Source organism: Oncorhynchus gorbuscha, linkage group LG07 (genome assembly GCF_021184085.1).
Source record: "Oncorhynchus gorbuscha isolate QuinsamMale2020 ecotype Even-year linkage group LG07, OgorEven_v1.0, whole genome shotgun sequence".
NCBI classification, from domain to species: Eukaryota; Metazoa; Chordata; class Actinopteri; order Salmoniformes; family Salmonidae; genus Oncorhynchus; species Oncorhynchus gorbuscha.
Window position 1 is genome coordinate 49,711,380 of NC_060179.1, and position 25,888 is coordinate 49,737,267.

The following is a 25,888-nucleotide window of genomic DNA, read 5'->3' on the forward strand; positions in this document are numbered from 1 at the left end:
CCAGTCAGCAGAGAAATAAGCGTGGCAACCTTGGACCTCTCAGTGGTGGGAGCACCCATCTGGTGCACAAAATAGGGACCACTGGACAGGTAACACTGACCTGGGTGGACTGCTGAGTAGACTGGTGGCAGGGTATCCTCCGCTAGATCAAGGCAACGCCTCTTGGGCATGTTCGAGACGTTGAAGACTGTGAAGAACCTCTTCCATTACCTTTCCCAGTTGCGCCAGCTTGTCGTGGTATTGACGAAGTAGCTATCCCTGTTCATCAACCATCTGGGGCCCGATTACCTGCTGCTTCCATTTGTTGAGGCTGAATTCTGTAACGTACACACTGGGAGTCAGAAAGCAAGTGGTGAGTTTAATAAGAAACAGACCATAGCCCACTATACCAGCCACAAGTAGCATATATATACATGAAACACAGTCCATTCTGCCTGGGGAATGGAAGTAAGGGAGTGACATATATAGGGGAGGTAATCAGTGAAGTGATGGAGTCCAGGTGTGCCTAATGATGAAGCTCAGGTGCGCGTGATGATGAATGCCAGGTGCGCGTAATGATGAATGCCAGGACTGATGGTTAGTAAACCAGCATGTTGAACGCCGGAGGGGAGGAGCTGGAGTAGATGTGACAATAGCTTGGTATGTTTCATCATTACAGTTACATTTAGACTGACTGTAGATACATTCTATTGTGGTTCTGTTGGAAGCCTATTGGTTTTCGTGGTTGTAAATGGAACTATGTATTGGAAACCTGTTAATGCTAGGCTGGCATTGCTTAAATGATTATGTGGGTCGTCTTTTATTCCCAGAAGTAGATTGTGCCATATAACAACGTGTTGTGGAACACATGATTTGGCAAGACAGCTGTATCTCACTGTAGTAGGCTGTAGGCTATGCTGTGGTTGTTTGGATATCCATTCCCCTTTTTTTTCACTGCGTTGGTTTACTGTTAATGGAACTAGCTTACATGTAAGTAACCTAGTGGTTAGAGCGTTGGACTTGTAACCGAAAGGTTGCAAGATCGAATCCCCGAGCTGACAAGGTAAACATCTGTTGTTCTGCCCCTGAACAAGGCAGTTAACCCACTGTTCCTAAGCTGTCATTGAAAATAAGAATTTGTTCTTAACTGACTTTCCTAGTTACATAAAGGTATATATACAAATATATATATTTAGATGATGTCTTTATTGATCTGATATTTTGTTTACTAGGCCTTCTACTTGATACCTCTATTTTGTTCTGTTTGCATTCACTTGTTCGCATTTGAGGTTTTGTCTGTATTCTAAGACAAATTGCTATTCAGTATTTTTGTCTGCATGCATGAATAACTAGGCTAATACTTTCAGCATTTAGTTTGCATTATTTTGGTGTTGACATCTGTGTGTTATGGCTGCATTCACATAGGGTAATTAATCTATTAAACAGCCTATCATTATTGTAGCCTATATTCATTACCAAAACTGACTTGCTTTAGTGTAAGGCGCTGTCCATTGTGCTGATACAGTGGAGATGGGCTACAGACTTTGCACCAACCGGACTGTCACTTCAAAGGTACTGAGTGATCTCGGAGTCTCAGCATTTGAACTATAAAGGGGTATAATGTGATATAAGCAGAATTCAATATAATTCCAAAACAAGAAACCGCCAAAATTGGGCCCCCTCTCCGATTTCAACTGTCCCCTTAGTCACTTTATCCTTGTGTTAGGTCTGATGAGTTGGAAATAGCAGCCAAGTATGCTCGCTATCTTATTTGTGCTTATTAGATACAAGTGTCAAGTGTCAAGGCCAACAGTTTCCACATGACTTATACTATAGCTAGCTTCCTTTGTATGCAGCTTTCCTCTTATGACTGGTAGTTAGCTACTAGCACTGTTGATGCACAACCCAAGTGCTTTGGTCAGGTTTTAGAACTCTCAGATTTGGCTGAAAATATGTTAGCATTGTCAGAAATGCTACAAAAAGGTAGCACATAGTTGGTTCTTAATGGACGGAAATGTGAGAGTGATAAATTATACATTTTATAAAAACTGTTGCACCTACAAACGCATTAAGTCTAAATGGATCTAAGTCTAATGGTCACCTTATGGACGCTGTTGCCTCGTTTTAACCCGACGACTGGAATTTGACCTAGGTTTGGGCAAAAAATTGTCTGATGACCCTAATGCTAACGACCCTGTCAAAAATCTGGTATATTGGTTCTCAGTAATGGACGGACCATGACGAGAGACGGGGAGTGTGTTGTGTAACTCCATTCAACTTTATTTGCGAATTTTCATAGACATTTGTGTCATATTAGCTTAGATATGATGGTAGGGAAATCTGAATTTAACATTGAGCTTCAACCAATGCCACCACATCAGGATGAGATGCCAAGTGACTCACCATGTGGGAGACATGCCTACACTGCTTACTATCTGAATTAAAATATAACTTTTTTCTTTCTTTAGTTATTTTTTGGGGTTTGTTGTAACAACATTCACAATATTGCTGAGCCTACTTCTATCCAATCCGCTTCGAACTCCACAAGTGTATTAGGCTTTGGAGAGAGGTACAGTGGGGAGAACAAGTATTTGATACACTGCCAATTTTGCAGGTTTTCCTACTTACAAAGCATGTAGAGGTCTGTAATTTGTATCATAGGTACACTATATCATAGGTACACGACACAAAACAAAAATCCAGACAATCACATTGTATGATTTTAAAGTAATTAATTTGCATTTTATTGCATGACATAAGTATTTGATCACATACCAACCAGTAAGAATTCCGGCTCTCACAGATCTGTTAGTTTTTCTTCAAGACTCCCTCCTGTTCTCCACTCATTACCTGTATTAACTGCACCTGTGTGAACTCGTTACCTGTATAAATGACACCTGTCCACACACTCAATCAAACAGACTCCAACCTCTCCACAATGGCCAAGACCAGAGAGCTGTGTAAGGACATCAGGGTTAAATTGTAGACCTGCATAAGGCTGGGATGGGCTACAGGACAATAGGCAAGCAGCTTGGTGAGAAGGCAACAACGGTTGGCGCAATTATTAGAAAATTGAAGAAGTTCAAGATGACGGTCAATCACTCTCGGTTTGGGGCTCCATGCAAGATCTCACCTCGTGGGGCATCAATAATCATGAGGAAGGTGAGGGATCAGCCCAGAACTACATGGCAGGACCTGGTCAATGACCTGAAGAGAGCTGGGACCACAGTCTCAAAGAAAACCATTAGTAACACACTACACCGCCATGGATTAAAATCCTGCAGCGCACGCAAGGTCCCCCTGCTCAAGCCAGCGCATGTCCAGGCCCGTCTGAAGTTTGCCAATGACCATCTGGATGATCCAGAGGAGCAATGGGAGAAGGTCATGTGGTCTGATGAGACAAAAATAGAGCTTTTTGGTCTAAACTCCACTCGCCGTGTTTGGAGGAAGAAGGATGAGTACAACCCCAACAACACCATCCCAACCGTGAAGCATGGAGGTGGAAACATCATTCTTTGGGGATGCTTTTCTGCAAAGGGGACAGGACGACTGCACCGTATTGAGGGGAGGATGGATGGGGCCATGTATTGAGAGATCTTGGCCAACAACCTCCTTCCCTCAGTAAGAGCATTGAAGATGGGTCGTGGCTGGGTCTTCCAGCATGACAACGACCCAAAACACACAGCCAGGGAAACTAAGGAGTGGCTCCGTAAGAAGCATCTCAAGGTCCTGGAGTGGCCTAGCCAGTCTCCAGACCTGAACTCAATAGAAAATCTTTGGAGGGACCTGAAAGTCCGTATTGCCCAGCGACAGCCCCGAAACCTGAAGGATCTGGAGGTCTGTATGGAGGAGTGGACCAAAATCCCTGCTGCAGTGTGTGCAAACCTGGTCAAGAACTGCAGGAAACGTATGATCTCTGTAATTGCAAACAAAGGTTTCTGTACCAAATATTAAGTTCTGCTTTTCTGATATATCAAATACTTATGTCATGCAATAAAATGCTAATTAATGACTTTTCTGGATTTTTGTTTTAGATTCCGTCTCTCACAGTTGACGTGTACCTATGATAAACATTACAGTCCTCTACATGCTTTGTAAGTAGGAAAACCTGCAAAATCGGCAGTGTATCCAATACTTGTTCACCCCACTGTAGATACCTTGACAGAAGCTCAGAACTATGTACGTGGAACTAGACTATACTCTTAACTACAGATGTAGGATCTTACTTTGAGCCAGTTTGCTACAGCATGAAATAATCCTGCAGCAACAGGAAATGTGAATTATTATTTGGAGTATAATTAATGACCATTTTTGTAGGGATTGATACATTTTTCCGAAGAGAAAATCATGTCTGAAATTTCATAGTGGAAATTACAAACTTCAGAAGCCTTTTAACCTCAAATACACAACATGTTTCCATTGCAAGAAAGTTCTCCTTAAAACAGGGCGATCAAAGGAAAATCATATGCAGTGGTGTAAAGTACTTAAAATAAGGAATTTGAAATGATTTATAGTTCTACTTTAACTTTTGACACCTAAGTATATTAATTTATCAATTACATTTACTTTTGATACTTAAGTATATTTAGAACCAAATACTTTTGGACTTTTACTCAGTAGTATTTTACTAGGTGACTTTTATTTTTACTTGAGTAACTTTCTATTAAGGTATCTACTGTATACATTTACTCAAGTATTACAATTTGGTACGTTTTCCACCACTGATCGTATGTGGTTCTTGCCCATTGGTCTCTGTCAACCTTGTTTGATTTTCTAGGGTAAAGCTATTTGATCTCTCATTTGGATTCATTTACATGCATGCCTAACACATCTATCTTCTACACTTAGTTCCAATGAAGACTATTTGTAGGCTACACTGAGAACTCATCCATAAACCTAGCTCGTGCACAGACAACTCCCAAACCCACTTTGCTCTGTAATTGAATATGACTCCAATCAAATGAAAGAGTCGACGTTATAGAACACCGTTGTCTGGTCATTAATAAAAGTCCATCATTTACATAAGTTGCTACATAGGCAGTTGAATAAATGCATTGTATTGCTCCATAACTCATACCTTAGATATAAACAGATTTCTACTAAAGTTTGAATCATGTGGTGAGTATAGTCAATGTTATCGCTCCATACATGATTGAATTGCTACTGTATATGATTTTCGGACAGTTTACTCTATCCCTACACTTCATGTCTAATGAATTTGTTTCCATGGTTCAGGAACAGGGGAGGAATAGGGGGGCCAGCTACTGTAGGGCAGTAGCAGGACGAGTGCGTGTTCTTGAGAAATCGAACACGGGTCTGGAGTGAGATCTGGAGATCAGACTTCATGTTTGTACATAAGGTGCACATGAGCACATTCTGCTGTGATATGGGACTGTTCCTTTTTTTGCTACATCACTCTATTGTAGGGAGCAGTAAAGATAGATCATCCCTACCACACACACCCTTACCAAACGCCCCCGGACCCACCCCCATCTTCAATCTAATGCTCAGTGTGCATAGCAAATCTCAGATGGGCCAGACGTCCTACTCCGACTGTCTAGTGAGCAGGCTGGTTGGTGTGCAGGGATCCCTCTACAGTGGGCAATCTCTGCTAAAGAGAAAGACATCCAAATGCCACCGCCGCTCGATTTCAGTAGATATGCCCAATAATATGTTAGTAATTTATCATACACTACTGTTCAAAAGTTTGGGGTCACTTAGAAATGTCCTTGTTTTTGAAAGAAAAACACTTTTTTTTGTCCATTAAAATAACGTCAAATTGATCAGAAATTCAGTGTAAGACATTGTTAATGTTGTAAATGACCATTGTAGCTGGAAATGGCTGATTCTTAATGGAATATCTACATAGGCGTACAGAGGCCCATTATCAGCAACCATCACTCCTGTGTTCTAATGGCACGTTAGCTAATCCAAGTTTATCATTTTAAAAGGCTAATTGATCATTAGAAAACCCTTTTGCAATTATCTTAGCACAGCTGGAAACTGTTTTTCTGATTAAAGAAGCAATACAACTGGCCTAGAGACGAGTTGAATATCTGGAGCATCAGCATTTGTGGGTTCGATTACATTTACATTTACATTTAAGTCATTTAGCAGACGCTCTTATCCAGAGCGACTTACAAATTGGATTACAGGCTCAAAATGTCCAGAAACAAAGACTTTCTTCTGACACTCGTCAGTCTATTATTGTTCTGAGAAATGAAGGCTATTCCATGTGAGAAATTGCCAAGAAACTGAAGATCTCGTACAAAGCTGTGTACTACTTCCTTCACAGAACAGTGCAAACTGGCTCTAACCAGCCTTCTAGGCAGAGTTCCTCTGGCCAGTGTCTGTTCTTTTGCCCATCTTAATCTTTTATTTGTATTGGCCAGTTTGAGATATGGCTTTTTCTTTGCAACTCTGCCTAGAAGGCCAACATCCTGGAGTCACCTCTTCACTGTTGACGTTGAGACTGGTGTTTCACGGGTACTCTTTAATGATGCTGCCAGTTGAGGACTTGTGATGCGTCTGTTTCTCAAACTAGTCACTCTAACATACTTGTTCTCTTGCTCAGTAGTGCACCGGGGCCTCCCACTCCTCTTTCTATTCTGGTTAGTGCCAGTTTGTGCTGTGCTGTGAAGGGAGTAGTACACAGCTTTATACCAGATCTTCAGTTTCTTGGCAGTTGCTCTCATGGAATAGTCTTCATTTCTCAGAACAAGAATAGACTGATGAGTTTCAGAAGAAAGGTCTTTGTGATGCTCCAGATACTCAACTAGTCTAAAGAAGGTCAGTTTTATTGCTTCTTTAATCAGAAAAAGTTTTCAGCTCTACTAACATAATTGCAAGGGTTTTCTAATGATCAATTCGCCAATTAAAATTATAAACTTCGATTAGCTAACACATCGTGCCATTGGAACACGGGTGTGATGGTTGCTGATAATGGGCCTCTTTACGCCTATGTAGATATTCCATAAAGAAATCTGCCGTTTCCAGCTACAATAGTAACTTATAACATTAATGTCTACACTGTATTTTATGTTATTTTAATGGACAATAACAAATAAAGAAAGTTATTTCAAAAACAAGAACATTTCAAAGTGACCCCAAACTTTTGAACAGTAGTGTATGTGTCATAAAAATCCAGAATTCTCACCACACGCAAATACGAGTGTTTCTGCATCTCGCCTTTAGAAACGGGCCATCTACATTTCCACGGGACATCTACCTTTACCACGATATCCAGAATTCATAACGATTTCAGGACATAGTACCGCATCAGTTGATGTGGAGAAATATCAAAATGTCTGTGTTTGTAGCCAGCACTTCCAGCCAGAGGATTTTGAAACTGGTTGCAAGGTCAACGAATGTTAAATTGATGCTTTTCCATACATCAGCAAATCAAGCTGAGGTAACGTGGCTAAGGTTACCTAGCTAACTAGGTAGAGAACTACATTTGTTTATCTAAATCAAAATCTAGCTAGTTAGCTTTCATAATACGCTGTCGAGACATTCGAAAGCAAATCAATGTAATTAGCCAGCTGCTATGTGATTTTATTTGCAACTTTGCAAGCTAATGTTAGCTTCATTAGGTTTTGTTATCTACAACCTACCGGACTGTATCTAAACACTAGCTATCTAGCTAACCAACTACCAAATAGGCTAACGTGACTATGTGCTCTATTTAGAGTCCGATCCCATCAACATCTGCAGCGGCATCAGGCTCAGCACCAGGAACTCACCTTTGCTAAATATTTCCATAACTCCATGATGCGCAAATAAATATACTAGAGCTAGGCACACATATGGTCTGTGTCTTGTTGTCATAGTTGGTGTGTTTACAAGTAACGTTATGCTTCAACTTGTTCTGTAGTTTTCGCTGTATTGTGGAGGCTTAGTTGAAGTCTAAATTGGAGAAAAGGAGCTGTTAGGTATGGGTGGCTGACTGGTGTCTGTTAGGGATGGGTGGCTGACTGGTGTCTGTTAGGGATGGGTGGCTGACTGGTGTCTGTTAGGGATGGGTGGCTGACTGGTGTCTGTTAGGTATGAGTGGCTGACTGGTGTCTGTTAGGTATGGGTGGCTGACTGGTGTCTGTTAGGGATGGGTGGCTGACTGGTGTCTGTTAGGGATGGGTGGCTGACTGGTGTCTGTTAGGGACGGGTGGCTGACTGGTGTCTGTTAGGGACGGGTGGCTGACTGGTGTCTGTTAGGGACGGGTGGCTGACTGGTGTCTGTTAGGGACGGGTGGCTGACTGGTGTCTGTTAGGGACGGGTGGCTGACTGGTGTCTGTTAGGGATGGGTGGCTGACTGGTGTCTGTTAGGGACGGGTGGCTGACTGGTGTCTGTTAGGGACGGGTGGCTGACTGGTGTCTGTTAGGGACGGGTGGCTGACTGGTGTCTGTTAGGGACGGGTGGCTGACTGGTGTCTGTTAGGGACGGGTGGCTGACTGGTGTCTGTTAGGGACGGGTGGCTGACTGGTGTCTGTTAGGGACGGGTGGCTGACTGGTGTCTGTTAGGGACGGTGGCTGACTGGTGTCTGTTAGGGACGGGTGGCTGACTGGTGTCTGTTAGGGACAGGTGGCTGACTGGTGTCTGTTAGGGACGGGTGGCTGACTGGTGTCTGTTAGGGACGGGTGGCTGACTGGTGTCTGTTAGGGACGGGTGGCTGACTGGTGTCTGTTAGGGACGGGTGGCTGACTGGTGTCTGTTAGGGACGGGTGGCTGACTGGTGTCTGTTAGGGACGGGTGGCTGACTGGTGTCTGTTAGGGACGGGTGGCTGACTGGTGTCTGTTAGGGACGGGTGGCTGACTGGTGTCTGTTAGGGATGGGTGGCTGACTGGTGTCTGTGAAGGGATGGGTGGCTGACTGGTGTCTGTTAGGGATGGGTGGCTGACTGGTGTCTGTTAGGGACGGGTGGCTGACTGGTGTCTGTTAGGGACGGGTGGCTGACTGGTGTCTGTTAGGGATGGGTGGCTGACTGGTGTCTGTGAAGGGATGGGTACTGTGTGTGTGTATGAAGATTAGTATGCATGATCTATTGACATGAGGAGGCTGGGTGGATGTCGTACCTCGTTGAGTGTGTATTAATGGTGACAAAGCAGTCAAATTTGGCCAATCACGGACAACCGTGTGTCCTAAAGACTAATCTTGCTGCTGATAACAAGGACCGTGACACCAGCTTTGGTAGTACAGAGCCTGCACTATTTGGATGAAAGCTTTCAGCTGGGAACAAGCTCAAGCTCAACGTCGTCTGACTCTGAAACAAGCCAGGACAGCCAAAAGGTATTTATAAAAGCACAATACCCTCTTGAGAAAACAGAATCACAAACACACTAAACTGTCTACAAGTCAAGTGATCCTTGCAGACAGTTCTTTGGCATGGGGAATAAGGGCTGTTTGTATACTTTTCTAGCCTATTCACTCTATTGTTGGCAGTGCTTGTCTACTCAACAGGACAACTGTAGGTGCTCATACACAACAATACACGACTAGAAGTCTACAAGTCAAGCCCTCTCAAACTTTTCACATCTTTGTTAACTGTCCATCTCAATGACCCAAATTGACTCTGAGTGTAACAAAACACATGCCAGTACGTACACAGGACCTTTTTTGTTTTGTTTCACGTCTTTGTCTTTCCAGGAAACTTGCAGTACAAACAAATCTTCTGCAAGAGGTCAAAACAGTGGGTGGTGAAGAAGGTGTACAAGCCTAGAACCCACCTCTTCATTCAGGGAGAGGCTTGTCCACCTGGCTGTAGCGTGCAGAAAGGACCAGACGGTTGTCTCCAAGGAGCCAGAGTCACAGCGCCCTAAACCTAACATTTCTGCCAACATCACCACAGCACCAAAGCCTGCTAAAACCAGCTGCCATTATCCAACACAAGAAGAGGTGCACCAGCTGAAGAGCATTCTGGAACCTGCCTGGAACATTCAGTCCGAGTTGTTGTAGAATAATATAGAATACCTAGTATGCTCACAACTGCATTGTGGTATAGATATGGCTAGTTCCAATGGTGTTTTATATCATATGTTTTACAAGTGTACTGACAAGTGATCAAATGATTCCAGCCGCATCAGAAACCAATAAAGTGTCGACTTCAACCTCTGGATCATTTCATTGTGATATTCGTGCCTTTGCATGTTGATAAACTAGCTACAATCCTACTGCCAAAGCAATACAGGGAGTTGGGTGTATCATTTAAACTTGAATTTGTTGGCAAGTAAACATGTTTCAATAAAAACAGTAGTCTAGTCTGTCACTATAGCAACTAAGTATACATGGCTTGTGTTCAAAACAACTTTTATTTGCTCTGGAGACCAAGGTGAGTTTACACAGCAGTATGCAGGAACAGTCATGGCAATGTATGACATATGTACACAGTAGAATAAAAAATATACTACTAGCGCCGATGATAAATACTACAGTTTTTTTTAAGGAAATACTTGCATGTGGTGTGTTTGGGTGGTGCAGTGACGTGTTCGCAGTCACGTTGATATAAGTGGAGGTTGTTATGGGACCCTTGATCTATTTTTTTTGTCTGTGAGAGAAAAGATACAAAATGCTATTAGACATTCATGGACAATCGTGATGTTTAATATGAGACATTAACAGTCACATGTTAGCTAGCTACAACACACGGGTATAGTTACTCCAAGACTAATATGAGTCATACAGCCAAAGTCCTTCCTTTACTCTTTATCATCATCTAAACGTTTCAACAGTTTCGCTCCTGATGACATGGACTGAGGTTAGCTAGGCTAGTTAGCTAAAAGGTATTGCAAACATAGCTAGCTTAACAAAATTGTACTGTACTAAACAGCACCGCTTTGTGTTAAAAGATAGCTTATTTTACTCCTTTGTCATTTGCCTTCCTGAGTCCTGGTCTTCCTGGTCTAGGATGCCACCACAGCTTGCTGGTCTAGGATGCCCCCACAGCTTGCTGGTCTAGGATGCCACCACAGCTTGCTGGTCTAGGATGCCCCCACAGCTTGCTGGTCTAGGATGCCCCCACAGCTTGCTGGTCTAGGATGCCCCCACAGCTTGCTGGTCTAGGATGCCCCCACAGCTTGCTGGTCTAGGATGCCCCCACAGCTTGCTGGTCTAGGATGCCCCCACAGCTTGCTGGTCTAGGATGCCCCCACAGCTTGCTGGTCTAGGATGCCCCCACAGCTTGCTGGTCTAGGATGCCCCCACAGCTTGGTGGTCTAGGATGCCCCCACAGCTTGCTGGTCTAGGATGCCCCCACAGCTTGGTGGTCTAGGATGCCACCACAGCTTGCTGGTCCCGCAATTATTTTCCTCTAGGCATGCGTCCTCCGAAACATGACCCTCCAGACCACACTTCTTAACACCTGCCTGCCCGCTTAACCCGGAAGCCAGCCGCACCAATGGGTCAGAGGAAACACTGTTCAACTGATGACCGAGGTCAGCCTGCAGGTGCCCGGCTTGCAACAAGAAGTCGCTAGAGCACAATAAGCCAAGTAAAGCCCCCCCCTGCCAAACCCTCGCCTAACCAGGACGATGTTGGGCCAATTGTGCGCCGCCCTATGGGACTCCCAATCACGGCCAGTTGTGACACAGCCCGGGATCGAACCCGGGTCTGTAGGATTGCATCTAGCACTGCGATGCAGTACCTTAGACTGCTGCGACACTTGGGAGGCCCACGCTGCAGCTATTCTACAATTACTGCATCCAAAATACCACAGTCCACTGTAGTCACTGCACTTTTACAGCAGTTTTAAAACTGAAATCTTTTTTTGTAAGGGTACGGAGGGAGACTGGAAAAACACCCCAAATAGTGTCTAGCGCTGAAGTTTCCCTTTAAGTACAGCTGTAAAAACCCTGCACCAGGGGCCAGACTGTCCCAATGTTAATAGACTAGAGACTCAGACTACTAAATTATACCAGAGTGTCAGATGTCAATCCCCCACAAGGGTGGCACTGTGGATGTGTGTGTGTGTGTGTGTGTGTGTGTGTGTGTGTGTGTGTGTGTGTGTGTGTGTGTGTGTGTGTGTGTGTGTGTGTGTGTGTGTGTGTGTGTGTGTGTGTGTGTGTGTGTGTGTGTGTGTGTGTGTGTGCACGCCGTGTCTGACCCACTATGCTCCCTCTGGGTTCATATTCCATGAACAATCTGTTTGTCACATAATGACGGGCGGATGGTGTTAAGTGCTGAATCAGATTAGCATCTATACCGCAGACATCAGCATGATATAGGTGGTGATAATAACAAGGTGCTCAAAGGGAGGCCTTGGCTCGACCCTCCTCCCTCTCCCTATTCACATTTATATTGAGCGTCTTTCCTCTGTACTTTGCATACCACTATGCATATTTCCCACTGTGCAATGCGGTTGGCTGTGTAAATGTGCATCTGGGGATTTGCGTACTGTTGATGCGCGTGTGTACGTGTGCTCCTGTATAATGCATGCCAGTCTTTGTATGAGAGCATAAAAACATTCGGATGCAGCTTACATGTGGGTTTGGATTTGATCAAAAGGGTGTGAATTTACTTTGAACATGTTTGTGTACACGTGCTTTGCATGAAATGATAAGAGTACCTCTGTGAAACGGACGGCCATGTTGCTTTCTGCTCCACTGAGGCCGGAGAGCCAAGGTGGCTCCACAGACCCCACATTGGTGGGAGCCAACCCAGGTATCAATTACAGAACCTCATACAAAGGACCTTTGTCACGAAAGCCCCTAAAGGTTGTTTGGTAGCCAGGAACAGCACAACAAGGCTGAGTAGAGACCGTAATGATGACAATGTCTCAACTCCGCCTGAATTCACCCTCGGAAATATTTTGACAGCTTATTCATTTCCATGCCCTAAAGACTGTACATACTGTATGTCAAAATCATTTTCTATTAGTTTAGCAAGTAGCACGCAATGCAGGTATTCTCACTGTCACCTTTTCCACCCTCTTTGTGGTACTGTTTACCCATTTGGCGGAATTTAGCCTCTCACATACTGACTGTTAGCCTTTCCCCAACTCACAAAATGAATTTCCCCAACTCCCAAAGTTAATCAGGGACGGATAGGAGATAACTGCCCTACCTCCTGAGTGGGCCTCTGTTAAACATGGCAGCTTAATGAAAACAGAAGGAAGCGACATGCTCCCAGGCTACTTGACATGGCAGCCTCAACCACACTTCTTGAGGCCTCCTGATAGCCGAGACAGACGGTGTCCCTGGAGAGTTACGGATCTAGAGCTGAGAAGCCTTTTTAAAGTGAATGACGGGATTGGAAGTGAAGCCTAATGTCTGAGTGCCACATTTACTTTGTTATGACAATGAGAGCAGTTTGATACTATGCCGTATGCTGTCCCACAAGTCTGCATGAATGCGCGCTGCGCTTGTTCCCCTGTAACATTCAATCTGCTTTATCACACAGCAAAGAGGGTGTGTCACTGGCGGTGGTACCTTATGAGGCATGGCTGTGTATGTTTCTGTGTATCCTTGTGTAGGAGTATGTGTCCTGTATATGTGAGGGAAGAGAGCAAGGGGGAGGTCTAATCAATAGACCTCAAGGGGGAGGGCTAATCTGAAATGGGATGTGCATTTTGTTTCGTTGCCACTGTCTTTGAAGATAGAGATCCTAAAGAGGCAGGTGGCCCAATTTAACGATAACAAATGGACCTACAGTATTAAGTACCGGTATGCACCATTTAAAACATTGTATTTTTTTTACAGAGAATTAACAGGGTATTTTCCAGATTTTGAAATGCACATCTCTCATATGTAACTCTAGCTTCATGATATCAATGAGAAGAAAACAGGTGACTTTGACGCCATATTGCCCCTACTGTGCGAATACATGACCGTACAACTCCAGTAGGTTTCTCCTCTGTGAATGTACACTACCGTAAAACTCCAGTAGGTTTCTCCTCTGTGAATGTACACTACCGTAAACTCCAGTAGATTTCTCCTCTGTGCATGTACACTACCGTAAAACTCCAGTAGATTTCTCCTCTGTGAATGTACACTACCGTAAAACTCCAGTAGGTTTCTCCTCTGTGCATGTACACTACCGTACAACTCCAGTAGGTTTCTCCTCTGTGCATATACACTACCATTAAACTCCAGTAGATTTCTCCTCTGTGCATGTACACTACCATAAACTCTAATAGGTTTCTCCTCTGTGCATGTACACTAACATCAAACTCTAATAGGTTTCTCCTCTGTGCATGTACACTACCATCAAACTCTAATAGGTTTCTCCTCTGTGCATGTACACTACCATCAAACTCTAATAGGTTTCTCCTCTGTGCATGTACACTACCATCAAACTCTAATAGGTTTCTCCTCTGTGCATGTACACTACCATTCAACTTCAGTAGGTTTCTCCTCTGTGCATGTACACTAGCACTAAACTCCAATAGGTTTCTCCTCTGTGCATGTACACTACCATTAAACTCCAGAAGGTTTCTCCTCTGTGCATGTACACTACCATTCAACTTCAGTAGGTTTCTCCTCTGTGCATGTACACTACCATCAAACTCCAATGAGTTTCTCCTCTGTGCATGTACACTACCATCAAACTCCAATAAGTTTCTCCTCTGTGCATGTACACTACCATTAAACTCCAGCAGGTTTCTCCTCTGTGCATGTACACTAGCATAAAACTCCAGGAGGTTTCTCATCTGCGTGTCCCTGTACAGGACTAGCCACCAGCCAACTCTAATCCCAGTTTATTGATCCAACATCACTTATCAAGTCTGATTTATCAGAGCACTGGCTGTACCATTGATTTATGATGCTGTACGCTATTAGTTGTGCATCAGTTTTCACACCCCTGTGCGTGACACAAGTAACTTTTAACTGACCGACCTGACGTGGTTACAAAAAATATTTGTTGGGATGCATCAAAACCAAAAGGCCATTAGCCTCCTTCAGCATTAACTTATGTCTGACTGGTCATGTGAGTTGTTCCACTAAGATTGCATTTGAAAAGTATCCATAGACCATAGACTTTCATGAGAAGCCCTTGTCTGGGCGTATCTAGCAATTCGCTGTATCTAAACAAAACAAGTAGCAATTCTGAGAGACAAATTATTATTATTATTATTACAAAAATGTGTTGCTTTGGAGGCTTACCAAAAAAGTTAACTGTGAGTGACCTTGTGAAGAACAATACCTCTCTACTGGTGGGCCAACGTTTGTACAGAGTTACAGAATCGTACAGAGACAACAGGAGGAGGAGAAGAGGGGGAGGAAGAAGAGGGGAAGGAGGAGGAGTGGGGGAGGAAGAGGAGGGGAAGGAGGAGGAGTGGTGGAGGAAGAGGAGGGGAAGGATGAGGAGTGGGGGAGGAAGAAGAGAGGAAGGAGGAGAAGAGGGGGAGGAAGAGGAGGGGAAGGAGGAGGAGTGGGTTGGCGAGGTAAAAAGATAAATATGTTTTGTCCTTGAGTGTGAGTCTCCTGTTGTCTAGCCCAGTTTCACCAGGTGGCAGGGCTGTGTTGGGCTATAATTAGTACAGAAGGATGTCCTGCACCAAATTTCTATCAACATGTTAAATGTGCAACCAGAGGGAAAAGAAACTCAAGACCACCTTTACTCCACACACAGAGACATGTACAAAGCTCTCCCTCACCCTCCATTTAGTAAATCTGACCATAACCTGATTCCTGCTTATATGCAAAAACTAAAGCAGGAAGCACCAGTGACTCGGTCTATAAAAAAGTGGTCAGATGAAGCAGATGCTAAACTACAGGACTGCTTTGTTAGCACAGACTGGAATATGTTCCACGATTCTTCCGATGGCATTGAAGAGTACAGTACACCACATCAGTCATTGGCTTTCTCAATAACTGCATCGAGGACGTCGTCACCACAGTGACTGTACATACATACCCCAACCAGAAGCCACGGATTACAGGCAACATTCACACTGAGCTAAAGGGTAGAGCTTCCGCTTTCAAGGAGCGGGACTCTAACCCGGAAGCTTTTATGAAATCCCGCTGTGCCCCCCGACGAACCATCAAACAGGCAAAGCTTCAATACAGACTAAGATCGAATCATACTACATCGGCTCCGACACTCGTCAGATGTGGCAGGGCTTGCAAACTATTACAGACTACAAAGGGAAGCACAGCCGAGAGCTGCCCAGAGTGACACGAGCCTACCAGACGACCTAAATAACTTCTATGCTCGCTTCAAGGCAAGTAACACTGAAACATGCATGAGAGCACCAACTGTTCTGGATGACTGTGTGATCACACTCTCCACAGCCGATGTGAGTAAGACCTTTCAGCAGGTCAACATTCACAAGGCCACAGGGCCAGACGGATTACCAGGACGTGTACTCCGAGCATGCGCTGACCAACTGGCAAGTGTCTTCACTGACATTTTCAATTTCTCCCTGTCTGAGTCTGTCATACCAACATGTTTCAAGCAGACCACCATAGTCCCTGTGCCCAAGAACACTAAAGTAACCTGCCTAAATGACTACCGACCCATAGCACTTAGTACGTCTGTAGCCATGAAATGCTTTGAAAGGCTGGTCATGACTCACATCAACACCATTATCCCAGAAACCCTGGACACACTCAAATTTGCATACTGCAAATGATCCACAGATAATGCAACCTCTACTGCACTCCACACTGCCCTTTCCCACCTGGACAAAAGGGACACTCAAAACTGCATCGTTGGTTAAGTTAGCATTTCACTGTAAGGTCTACACCTGTTGTATTCGGCACATGTGACAAATGTGACATGTGACAAATATAATTGGATTTGATTTGATTTGTAGCTCTCTACCAATCTTTCCAGCAACTTTTTTGAGAGTGTGTGAGTGAAAGAATTTACGAGATTACGTCAGAATGATGTAAACTATTGTATCAGGGTAAAACTGTGGAACTGTCTCGAACGGGTGTGCCTTATTGTAATTAAGGGCGTGGCACAATGTATTTCCTTTTCACTCATTTAGGGGATCCTCTTACTCAGTGCCAATAGCAAACGTACAATGTGCAGGGATACTGGAGTATTTGAGGTAGATATGTACATGTAGGTGGGGATTAGGAGTGGAATATTACATGAAGATGAACGCTTTAAATCTGTATTGAAATAACCATATTTTTCTGAGAGCACTTGATGTTGCTGAAACAAAGACGTGTCCAAGGACGAGTTGCTGAGTAAATACCAAAACAAATCACATCATTTCTGGCCCGATCATTCCCTTGATCCACTCCTTGATGCAAAGAACCAGAGTATTTCAGATTAGTCCCCCTACGTTACACTATACTCTGTCTCTCTCTTCATGTTCCCTCTTTCTTTCCCCTTCCCCTGTCTCTCCATACCTTCCTCTTGAAACATGCTGTTATGCAGGTGAATGAGGACCCAAAAGCGACTTGGCTAAAACAGAGTCTTTATTCCAGTAAAGGAAATAGGCAATACTCCTAGACAAATCGGAGCAGAATAATATAATAATAATAAATAATAATATATGCCATTTAGCAGACGCTTTTATCCAAAGCGACTTACAGTCATGTGTGCATACATTCTACGATAACAACATTAGACCATTAGACCATAACAACATTAGACCATAACAACATTAGACCATTAGATCATAACAACATTAGACCATTAGATCATAACAACATTAGATCATAACAACATTAGATCATAACAACATTAGACCATAACAACATTAGACCATAACAACATTAGACCATTAGACCATAACAACATTAGACCATAACAACATTAGATCATAACAGCATTAGACCATTAGATCATAACAACATTAGATCATAACAACATTAGATCATAACAACATTAGATCATAACAACATTAGATCATAACAACATTAGATCATAACAACATTAGATCATAACAACATTAGACCATAACAACATTAGACCATTAGACCATAACAACATTAGATCATAACAACATTAGACCATAACAACATTAGACCATAACAACATTAGACCATTAGACCATAACAACATTAGATCATAACAACATTAGACCATAACAACATTAGACCATAACAACATTAGACCATAACAACATTAGACCATAACAACATTAGATCATAACAACATTAGATCATAACAACATTAGATCATAACAACATTAGATCATAACAACATTAGATCATAACAACATTAGATCATAACAGCATTAGACCATTAGAGCATTAGAACATTAGACCATTAATCCATTAGAACATTAGACCATTAATCCATTAGAACATTAGACCATTAATCCATTAGAACATTAGACCAGTAGACCATAACAGCATTAGATCATAACAACATTAGACCATAACAACATTAGACCATTAGACCATAACAGCATTAGACCATTAGACCATAACAACATTAGACCATAACAACATTAGACCATAACAACATTAGACCATAACAACATTAGACCATTAGACCATAACAACATTAGACCATTAGAACATTAGACCATAACAACATTAGACCATTAGAACATTAGACCATAACAACATTAGACCATTAGACCATAACAACATTAGACCATAACAACATAACATAACAGAAAACAAAACATAAAAAACTAATTCCACTCGTAGTGACGAGGACAGACTGGAGACTCGACCATAAACTGTAGGTTGCCTCGGGAAGGCACCGACCGTAGCAGACTCAGACACCTGCTCACACGCAGCATCTGAGGGAAACAAGACACGACAGGGCGAGACAAAGACACAGCACGGCGAACAATATACAAGGATCCGACAGGACAGAAACGGAAAACAAGGGGAGAAATAGGGACTCTAATCAGAGGACAAGATAGGGAACAGGTGTGGAAAGACTAAATGAGTGAGTAGGAGAATGAGGAACAGCTGGGAGCAGGAACGGAACGATAGAGAGAGGAGAGAGAGGGAGGGAGAGAGAGAGGGATAGAAAAAGGGAACGAACCTAATAAGACCAGCAGGGGGAAACGAACAGAAGGGAAAGCATAATGACAAGACAATATAAGACAAAACATGACAGTACCCCCCCACTCACCGAGCGCCTCCTGGCGCACTTGAGGAGGAACACTGGCGGCAACGGAGGAAATCATAAATCACAAACGGTCCAGCACGTCCCGAGAAAGAACCCAACTCCTCTCCTCAGGACCGTAACGGAAAACGATAAAAAGGGAAACTAGGGTACTACTCTAAAAAAAAAATGAGACACGGGTAGAGAACTGAAAGCTTTAGAGCAAACAGGACCAAACAGGCCAGGAGAGTAACAACTAGGGACAGACTGAGACACAGCAAGGGCAGGAACAAGAACAGGAGAGATGCGGTGGCAGGGAACAGACTGAGACCCAGCAAGACCAGGAGCAGAAGCAGAAAAAAAATTACCAGACTTATTCTGCGCGCAGTCTGAACACGCAGCCACGAAACGGCGCGTGTCACGCTCCTGAGTAGGCCACCAAAAGCGCTGGCGAATAGAAGCAAGAGTACCTCGAACGCCGGGATGGCCAGCTAACTTGGCAGAGTGAGCCCACTGAAGAACAGCCAGGCGAGTAGAAACAGGAACGAAAAGAAGGTTACTAGGACAAGCGCGCGGCGACGCAGTGTGCGTGAGTGCTTGCTTAACCTGTCCTTCAATTCCCCAGACTGTCAACCCGACAACTCGCCCAACAGGAAGGATCCCCTCGGGATCGGTAGAAGCCACAGAAGAACTAAAGAGACGGGATAAAGCATGAGGCTTGGTGTTCTTAGTACCCGGGCAATAAGAAATAACGAACTCGAAACGAGCGAAAAACAACGCCCAACGAGCATGACGCGCATTCAGTCGTTTGGCAGAACGGATGTACTCAAGGTTCCTTTGGTCAGTCCAAACGACAAAAGGAACGGTCGCCCCCTCCAACCACTGTCGCCATTTGCCTAGGGCTAAACGGATGGCGAGCAGTTCACGGTTAGCCACATCATAGTTACGTTCCGACGGTGACAGGCGATGAGAAAAATACGCGCAAGGGTGGACCCCATCGCCAGTATCGGAGCGCTGGGACAGAATGGCTCCCACGCCCACCCCCGACGTGTCAACCTCGACAATAAACTGTTTAGTGACGTCAGGTGCAACAAGGATAGGAACGGATGCAAAACGCTTCTTGAGGAGATCAGAACAACAATCATACGACCGGTGAGGAGGAAGGGAGTTGGTTCTGGACCGACTGAAGACCGTGCGCAGACCATGATATTCCTCCGGCACTCCTGTCAAATCACCAGGTTCCTCCTGTGAAGAGGGAGCAGAACAAACAGGAGGAATAGCAGACATTAAACACTTCACATGACAAGAAACGTTCCAGGAAAGGATAGAATTACTAGACCAATCAAAAGAAGGATTATGACACACTAGCCAGGGATGACCCAAAACAACAGGTGTAAAAGGTGAACAAAAAATCAAAAAAGAAATGGTCTCACTATGGTTACCAGATACAGTGAGGGTTAAAGGTAGTGTTTCACATAATATACTGGGGAGAGGACTACCATCCAAGGCGAACATGACCGTGGGCTCCCCTAACTGTCTGAGAGGAATGTCATGTTCCCGAGCCCAGGCTTCATCCATAAAACAGCCCTCAGCCCCAGAGTCTATTAATGCACTGCAGGAAGCTGCCGATCCGGTCCAGCGTAGATGGACCGGTAAGGTAGTACAGGTACTTGACGGAGAGGACCGTCTAGTAGCGCTTATCAGTCGCCCTCCGCTTACTGATGAGCTCTGGCCTTTAACTGGACATGAAATGACAAAATGACCAGCGGAACCGCAATAGAGACAGAGGCGGTTGGTGATTCTCCGTTCCCTCTCCTTAGTCGAAATGCGAATACCCCCCAGCTGCATGGGCTCAACACCAGAGTCAGTGGGGAAAGATGGTAGTGTCGGAGAGAGGGGAGACACAGTTAACGCGAGCTCTCTTCTATGAGCTCGGTGACGAAGATCTACCCGTCGTTCAATGCGAATAGCGAGTTCAATCAAAGAATCCACGCTGGATGGAACCTCCCGAGAGAGAATCTCATCCTTAACCTTAGCGTGGAGTCCCTCCAGAAAACGAGCGAGCAGCGCCTGCTCGTTCCAGTTACTGGAGGCAGCAAGAGTGCGAAACTCTATAGAGTAATCCGTAATGGATCGATTACCTTGACATAGGGAAGACAGGGACCAGGAAGCTTCTTTCCCAAAAACTGAACGATCAAAAACCCTTATCATCTCCTCTTTAAAGTTCAGATAATCGTTAGTGCACTCAGCGCTTGCCTCCCAGATAGCTGTGCCCCACTGCCGAGCCCGACCAGTAAGGAGTGATATGACGTAGGCAATCCGAGCTCTCTCTCTTGAGTATGTGTTGGGTTGGAGAGAGAACACTATATCACACTGGGTGAGAAAGGAGCGGCACTCAGTGGGCTGCCCAGAATAACATGGTGGGTTATTAACCCTAGGTTCCGGAGGCTCGGAAGACCCGGAAGTAGCTGGTGGCACGAGACGAAGACTCTGATACTGTCCTGAGAGGTCGGAGACCTGAGCGGCCAGGGTCTCAACGGCATGCCGAGTAGCAGACAATTCCTGCTCGTGTCTGCCGAGCATCGCTCCCTGGAACTCGAGAGTAGAGTAGAGAGAATCCATAGTCGCTGGGTCCATTCTTGGTCGGATCCTTCTATTATGCAGGTGAATGAGGACCCAAAAGCGACTTGGCGAAAACAGAGTCTTTATTCCAGTAAAGGAAATAGGCAATACTCCTAGACAAATCGGAGCAGAAAACAAAACATAAAAAACTAATTCCACTCGTAGTGACGAGGACAGACTGGAGACTCGACCATAAACTGTAGGTTGCCTCGGGAAGGCACCGACCGTAGCAGACTCAGACACCTGCTCACACGCAGCATCTGAGGGAAACAAGACACGACAGGGCGAGACAAAGACACAGCACGGCGAACAATATACAAGGATCCGACAGGACAGAAACGGAAAACAAGGGGAGAAATAGGGACTCTAATCAGAGGACAAGATAGGGAACAGGTGTGGAAAGACTAAATGAGTGAGTAGGAGAATGAGGAACAGCTGGGAGCAGGAACGGAACGATAGAGAGAGGAGAGAGAGGGAGGGAGAGAGGGATAGAAAAAGGGAACGAACCTAATAAGACCAGCAGGGGTAAACGAACAGAAGGGAAAGCATAATGACAAGACAATATAAGACAAAACATGACACATGCAGTCAGACCAATAACAACGTCTCTTTAGCAATGCACTCTCTGGTGTTGTGGCAACAGCCCAAGGCGCCCAGCTGTTACAGGAATACTGTCTGTCAGCCTGTCGGTAGTGAAATTGACCTCTGAGTCATGGGGGCCATTAAGAAGACGACTGTATAGGGACAGGATTGCTGTCGCTGAGTGACGCTTAATGAAATCATTGAGGTACTGATGCATTATTGACGAGTTTGTCATAGCAACTGGCTGCACGGTGCATTCAAGGGACATTGTGTGCCTGTCTGTTCACGTGGCCTATTCACGTGGTCTATTCACTGAGTGTACAAAACATTAGGAACACCTGCTCTTTTCATGACATAGACTGACCAGGTGAATCCCAGTGAAAGCTCTGATCCCTTGTTGATGTTAAATCCACTTCAATCAGTGTAGAGGAAGGGGAGGAGACAGGTTAAAGAAGGATTTTTAAGTCTTGAGACAATTGAGACACGGAATGTGTGTGTGTGTGTGCGATTCAAAAGGTGACCAAAGATTTAAGTGCCTTTGAACCGGCTATGGTAGTAGGTGCCAGGTGCAGCGGTTTGAGTGTGTCAAGAACTGCAACGCTGCTAGGTTTTTCCACACTCAACAGTTTACCTTGTGTATCAAGAATGGTCCACTACCCAAAGGACATCCATCAAACTTGGCAAAACTGTGGGAAGCATTGGAGTCAACATGGGCCAGCATGCTTGTGGAATGCTTTCGACACCTTATAGAGTCAAATTGAGGCTGTTCTGAGGGCAAAAGGGGGTGCAACTCAATATTAGGAAGGTCATGTTTTGTACACACAGTGTACAGTATATCTGCAGGCTAAATGTCACCCAGCAATTTGTGTTTATAGTTTTCAGTTGCAGTAAGAAAAGGTTTTAAGATAAACTCATACATTATGTTTTGAAGTGGATCTAAAGTTTGCACATCAAGTCAACTCATTAAAATTGCTCCAATGGAACCTGTTGTAACATAACATCATTTGCCAACATTGCTTATCAAACTCCAGTCAAAATCATGACGGCCTAATGTTCTCATCAGCACCACATGGAATCGAACTGTTTTCAGACATATTGATAATGTTTCTCTATTTGTACCTATAACATCTCTTCCATCTCGCTCGCTCGCTCTCTCTCTCTGTTTAGAACTCCATGAATCTGCCTCCAGACAAGGTGAAGATCCTGTGTCAGTACGACAACGAGAAGAAGTGGGAACTGGTCTGTGATCAGGTGATCAACTCCACTGCACAAGACAACAGTCTACTGTACCGTTAACGTTTCAATAACACCTAGTGGATAACGTTACAGTAACCGGATGTAATCATAGTTCTTAGGGGAACTTCAGGTAACATGATAACCATGTGAAACCTCTTTAGAGAATTCTACGTTGTGATGAATCAAGCCCTGATGATATGCACTGCATCCTTTAAGCTTGGCAGAACTTCGTATAGAGGCGTTGAGGTGTCAATTTTGTTGTTGTTGTGGTGTCCTGGTCTCTAGGAAAGCACCCCATTGACACACCATTGCAGTGAGAGTGGTTGTTCATACACACACTTGCGCACGCAAGAAACAACCACCCGCCACCGCACATGTGCACACACGCACACACTTTGCATCCTGCTAGGAACCTCGTCAAAATTGTACGTTGCTGTGGCAACATTGACGAGGCAGATAACTTCCTGTGGCTCAGGGGGGAGTGACACACAGGACACCTGTCACTGTCACTGTCGCACAGACCTGCAGTGGTTCAATGTTGTCCCTTCCATTATCTAGCACAGCTAAAGCCATTGTTAACAAAGGCTGTCTATCTCTACTCTGACCTGGCATTGAATGATAGATTGATATTCTGACATGCAAAGCTCTGCCTCACCAACAAATATATCATTGGTTATACTTGTATAAATAAGCAGCGTAATCACCCCAATTGACTCATTCACCCCCCCCCCCCCCCCCCCTCCCCTGTATCTCCTCTCCCCTGTAGCTATCGTTGCTGTCAATGAGAATGTGTTCTCAGTCAACTTACCTGGTCAAATAAGGGTTCAAATAAAAATCATCAAGGCCGTGAAGTCCCTGCTGTGTTCTGCCCTCTGGTCCCCTTCTCCCACAGTGCACCCATGTAATCAACATCATTAGATACGCTCTAACATCTCTCTCTCTCTCTCTCTCTCTCTCTCTCTCTCTCTCTCTCTCTCTGTCTCTCTCTGTCTGTCTGTCTGTCTGTCTGTCTGTCTGTCTGTCTGTCTGTCTGTCTGTCTGTCTGTCTGTCTGTCTGTCTGTCTGTCTGTCTGTCTGTCTGTCTGTCTGTCTGTCTGTCTGTCTGTCTGTCTGTCTGTCTGTGTCTGTGTCTGTGTCTGTGTCTGTGTCTGTGTCTGTGCCTGCCTGCCTGTCTGTCTGTTCTCCTTCCTACAGGAACGATTCCAAGTGAAGAATCCTCCCTCTGCTTACTTGCTGAAGCTCAAAAGTTATCTTGACCAGGGAGGGGTCAGTCGCAAGGTACTGTACCAGTACAGTCCTGTAAGAGGTCCAGTCTGGGCTATGGCCCTGCTCAGATACTTTCAAAAACATAATTTATTGAAGTATTCATTTTTCGCAAAAGCTATGTTTAAAAAAACACTGGTTTCATCCATAGCTAAGTTACCACTTGTTTTGTTTACTATACACCATCAAACATTTCTCCACAACGATAATGACCTTGTTATGCGTGTTATGACAGTTCAAGAGGCGGGTCCAAGAGTCCACACAGGTCTTAAGAGAGCTGGAGATTTCCCTGAGGACCAATCATATCGGGTGAGACCCGCCCCTTACCCAACTTTTCTGCTTTCATCAGCACTCCATCTATTGATCCTTACACAAGCTACATTTAATTGATTTATTTATACAGGTAGGTCAATTAAATGGCACTTCCGCCACTTTTCAAGCTCATATTCATTACCGCTAGCACCATACCAGTTTCTACATTCTATGATCTGTGTTTGAAAAGATAAGATTAAAAGCAAGATTTTTATTCAAAACCTGCAACGAGTTTCTAGCCAAAGGGAGGATATTTAGAACTTTTTAACATAATTTTTTGTTCTTCTACAAAACATAGAAATGCACAGTTTTCACATTGGTATTGTGCTGTAGATAATGAAAATGAGGTTGAAAAGGGATGGAATTGCCCTTTAAGAACAAATTCTTATTTACAATGACCTGTCAGGGTGCAGCAAGTATAACACACAAACAATACACAGGCAGTAAAACCGTCAGTAAAGCATTCAGTAATAGACAGCATAAATAACTGATGATGATAAAACAGCTATGAACTCGACCAACAAAATACTAATACTGTAAAATGGCTTTAAAAATATATATATATATTCAACATTTCTTTTGACAGGGTCTCTTTTACAGATAAATCCAATCAAACACTATACAGAATTACTAAACATTAAAGAAAAAATGACTTTAATCATCATAGAGGTCTCTGATCATTACACTGAACTGACATAGGGGGACCAGAACATATATTTTCAGAAAGCTCCGAAAGTTGTTCCACATACAGGGTGCAAAAAATAACCAAAAAACATCTTTCCCCAACTCTGTGGAGACCGTCGGGTTCCTCCAGTGATATCCAAGCCTAAGACTGGGTTTGGTCATTTGTAAGACTACATTGAATTTAGTCTTCCTATGATGATAGGAAGTTTGCATGAGTGCTTTGTAGATAAACACAAGAAAATGCTGCTCTCT

General features: G+C 44.1%; 1 protein-coding gene across 5 annotated transcripts in view; it reads left to right on the forward strand.

The window, feature by feature from the left end:
• LOC124039964 (formin-like protein 1) overlaps positions 1-25,888 on the forward strand; it is a 68,790-nt gene that overhangs the window by 4,104 nt on the left and 38,798 nt on the right. For all 5 annotated transcript variants that reach the window (XM_046356559.1, XM_046356560.1, XM_046356562.1 and 2 more), the window contains exons 2-4: positions 23,309-23,392; positions 24,572-24,655; positions 24,876-24,949. In XM_046356559.1, the coding sequence (XP_046212515.1) occupies positions 23,309-23,392; positions 24,572-24,655; positions 24,876-24,949 (242 nt within the window). The remainder of the gene's footprint in view (positions 1-23,308; positions 23,393-24,571; positions 24,656-24,875; positions 24,950-25,888) is intronic.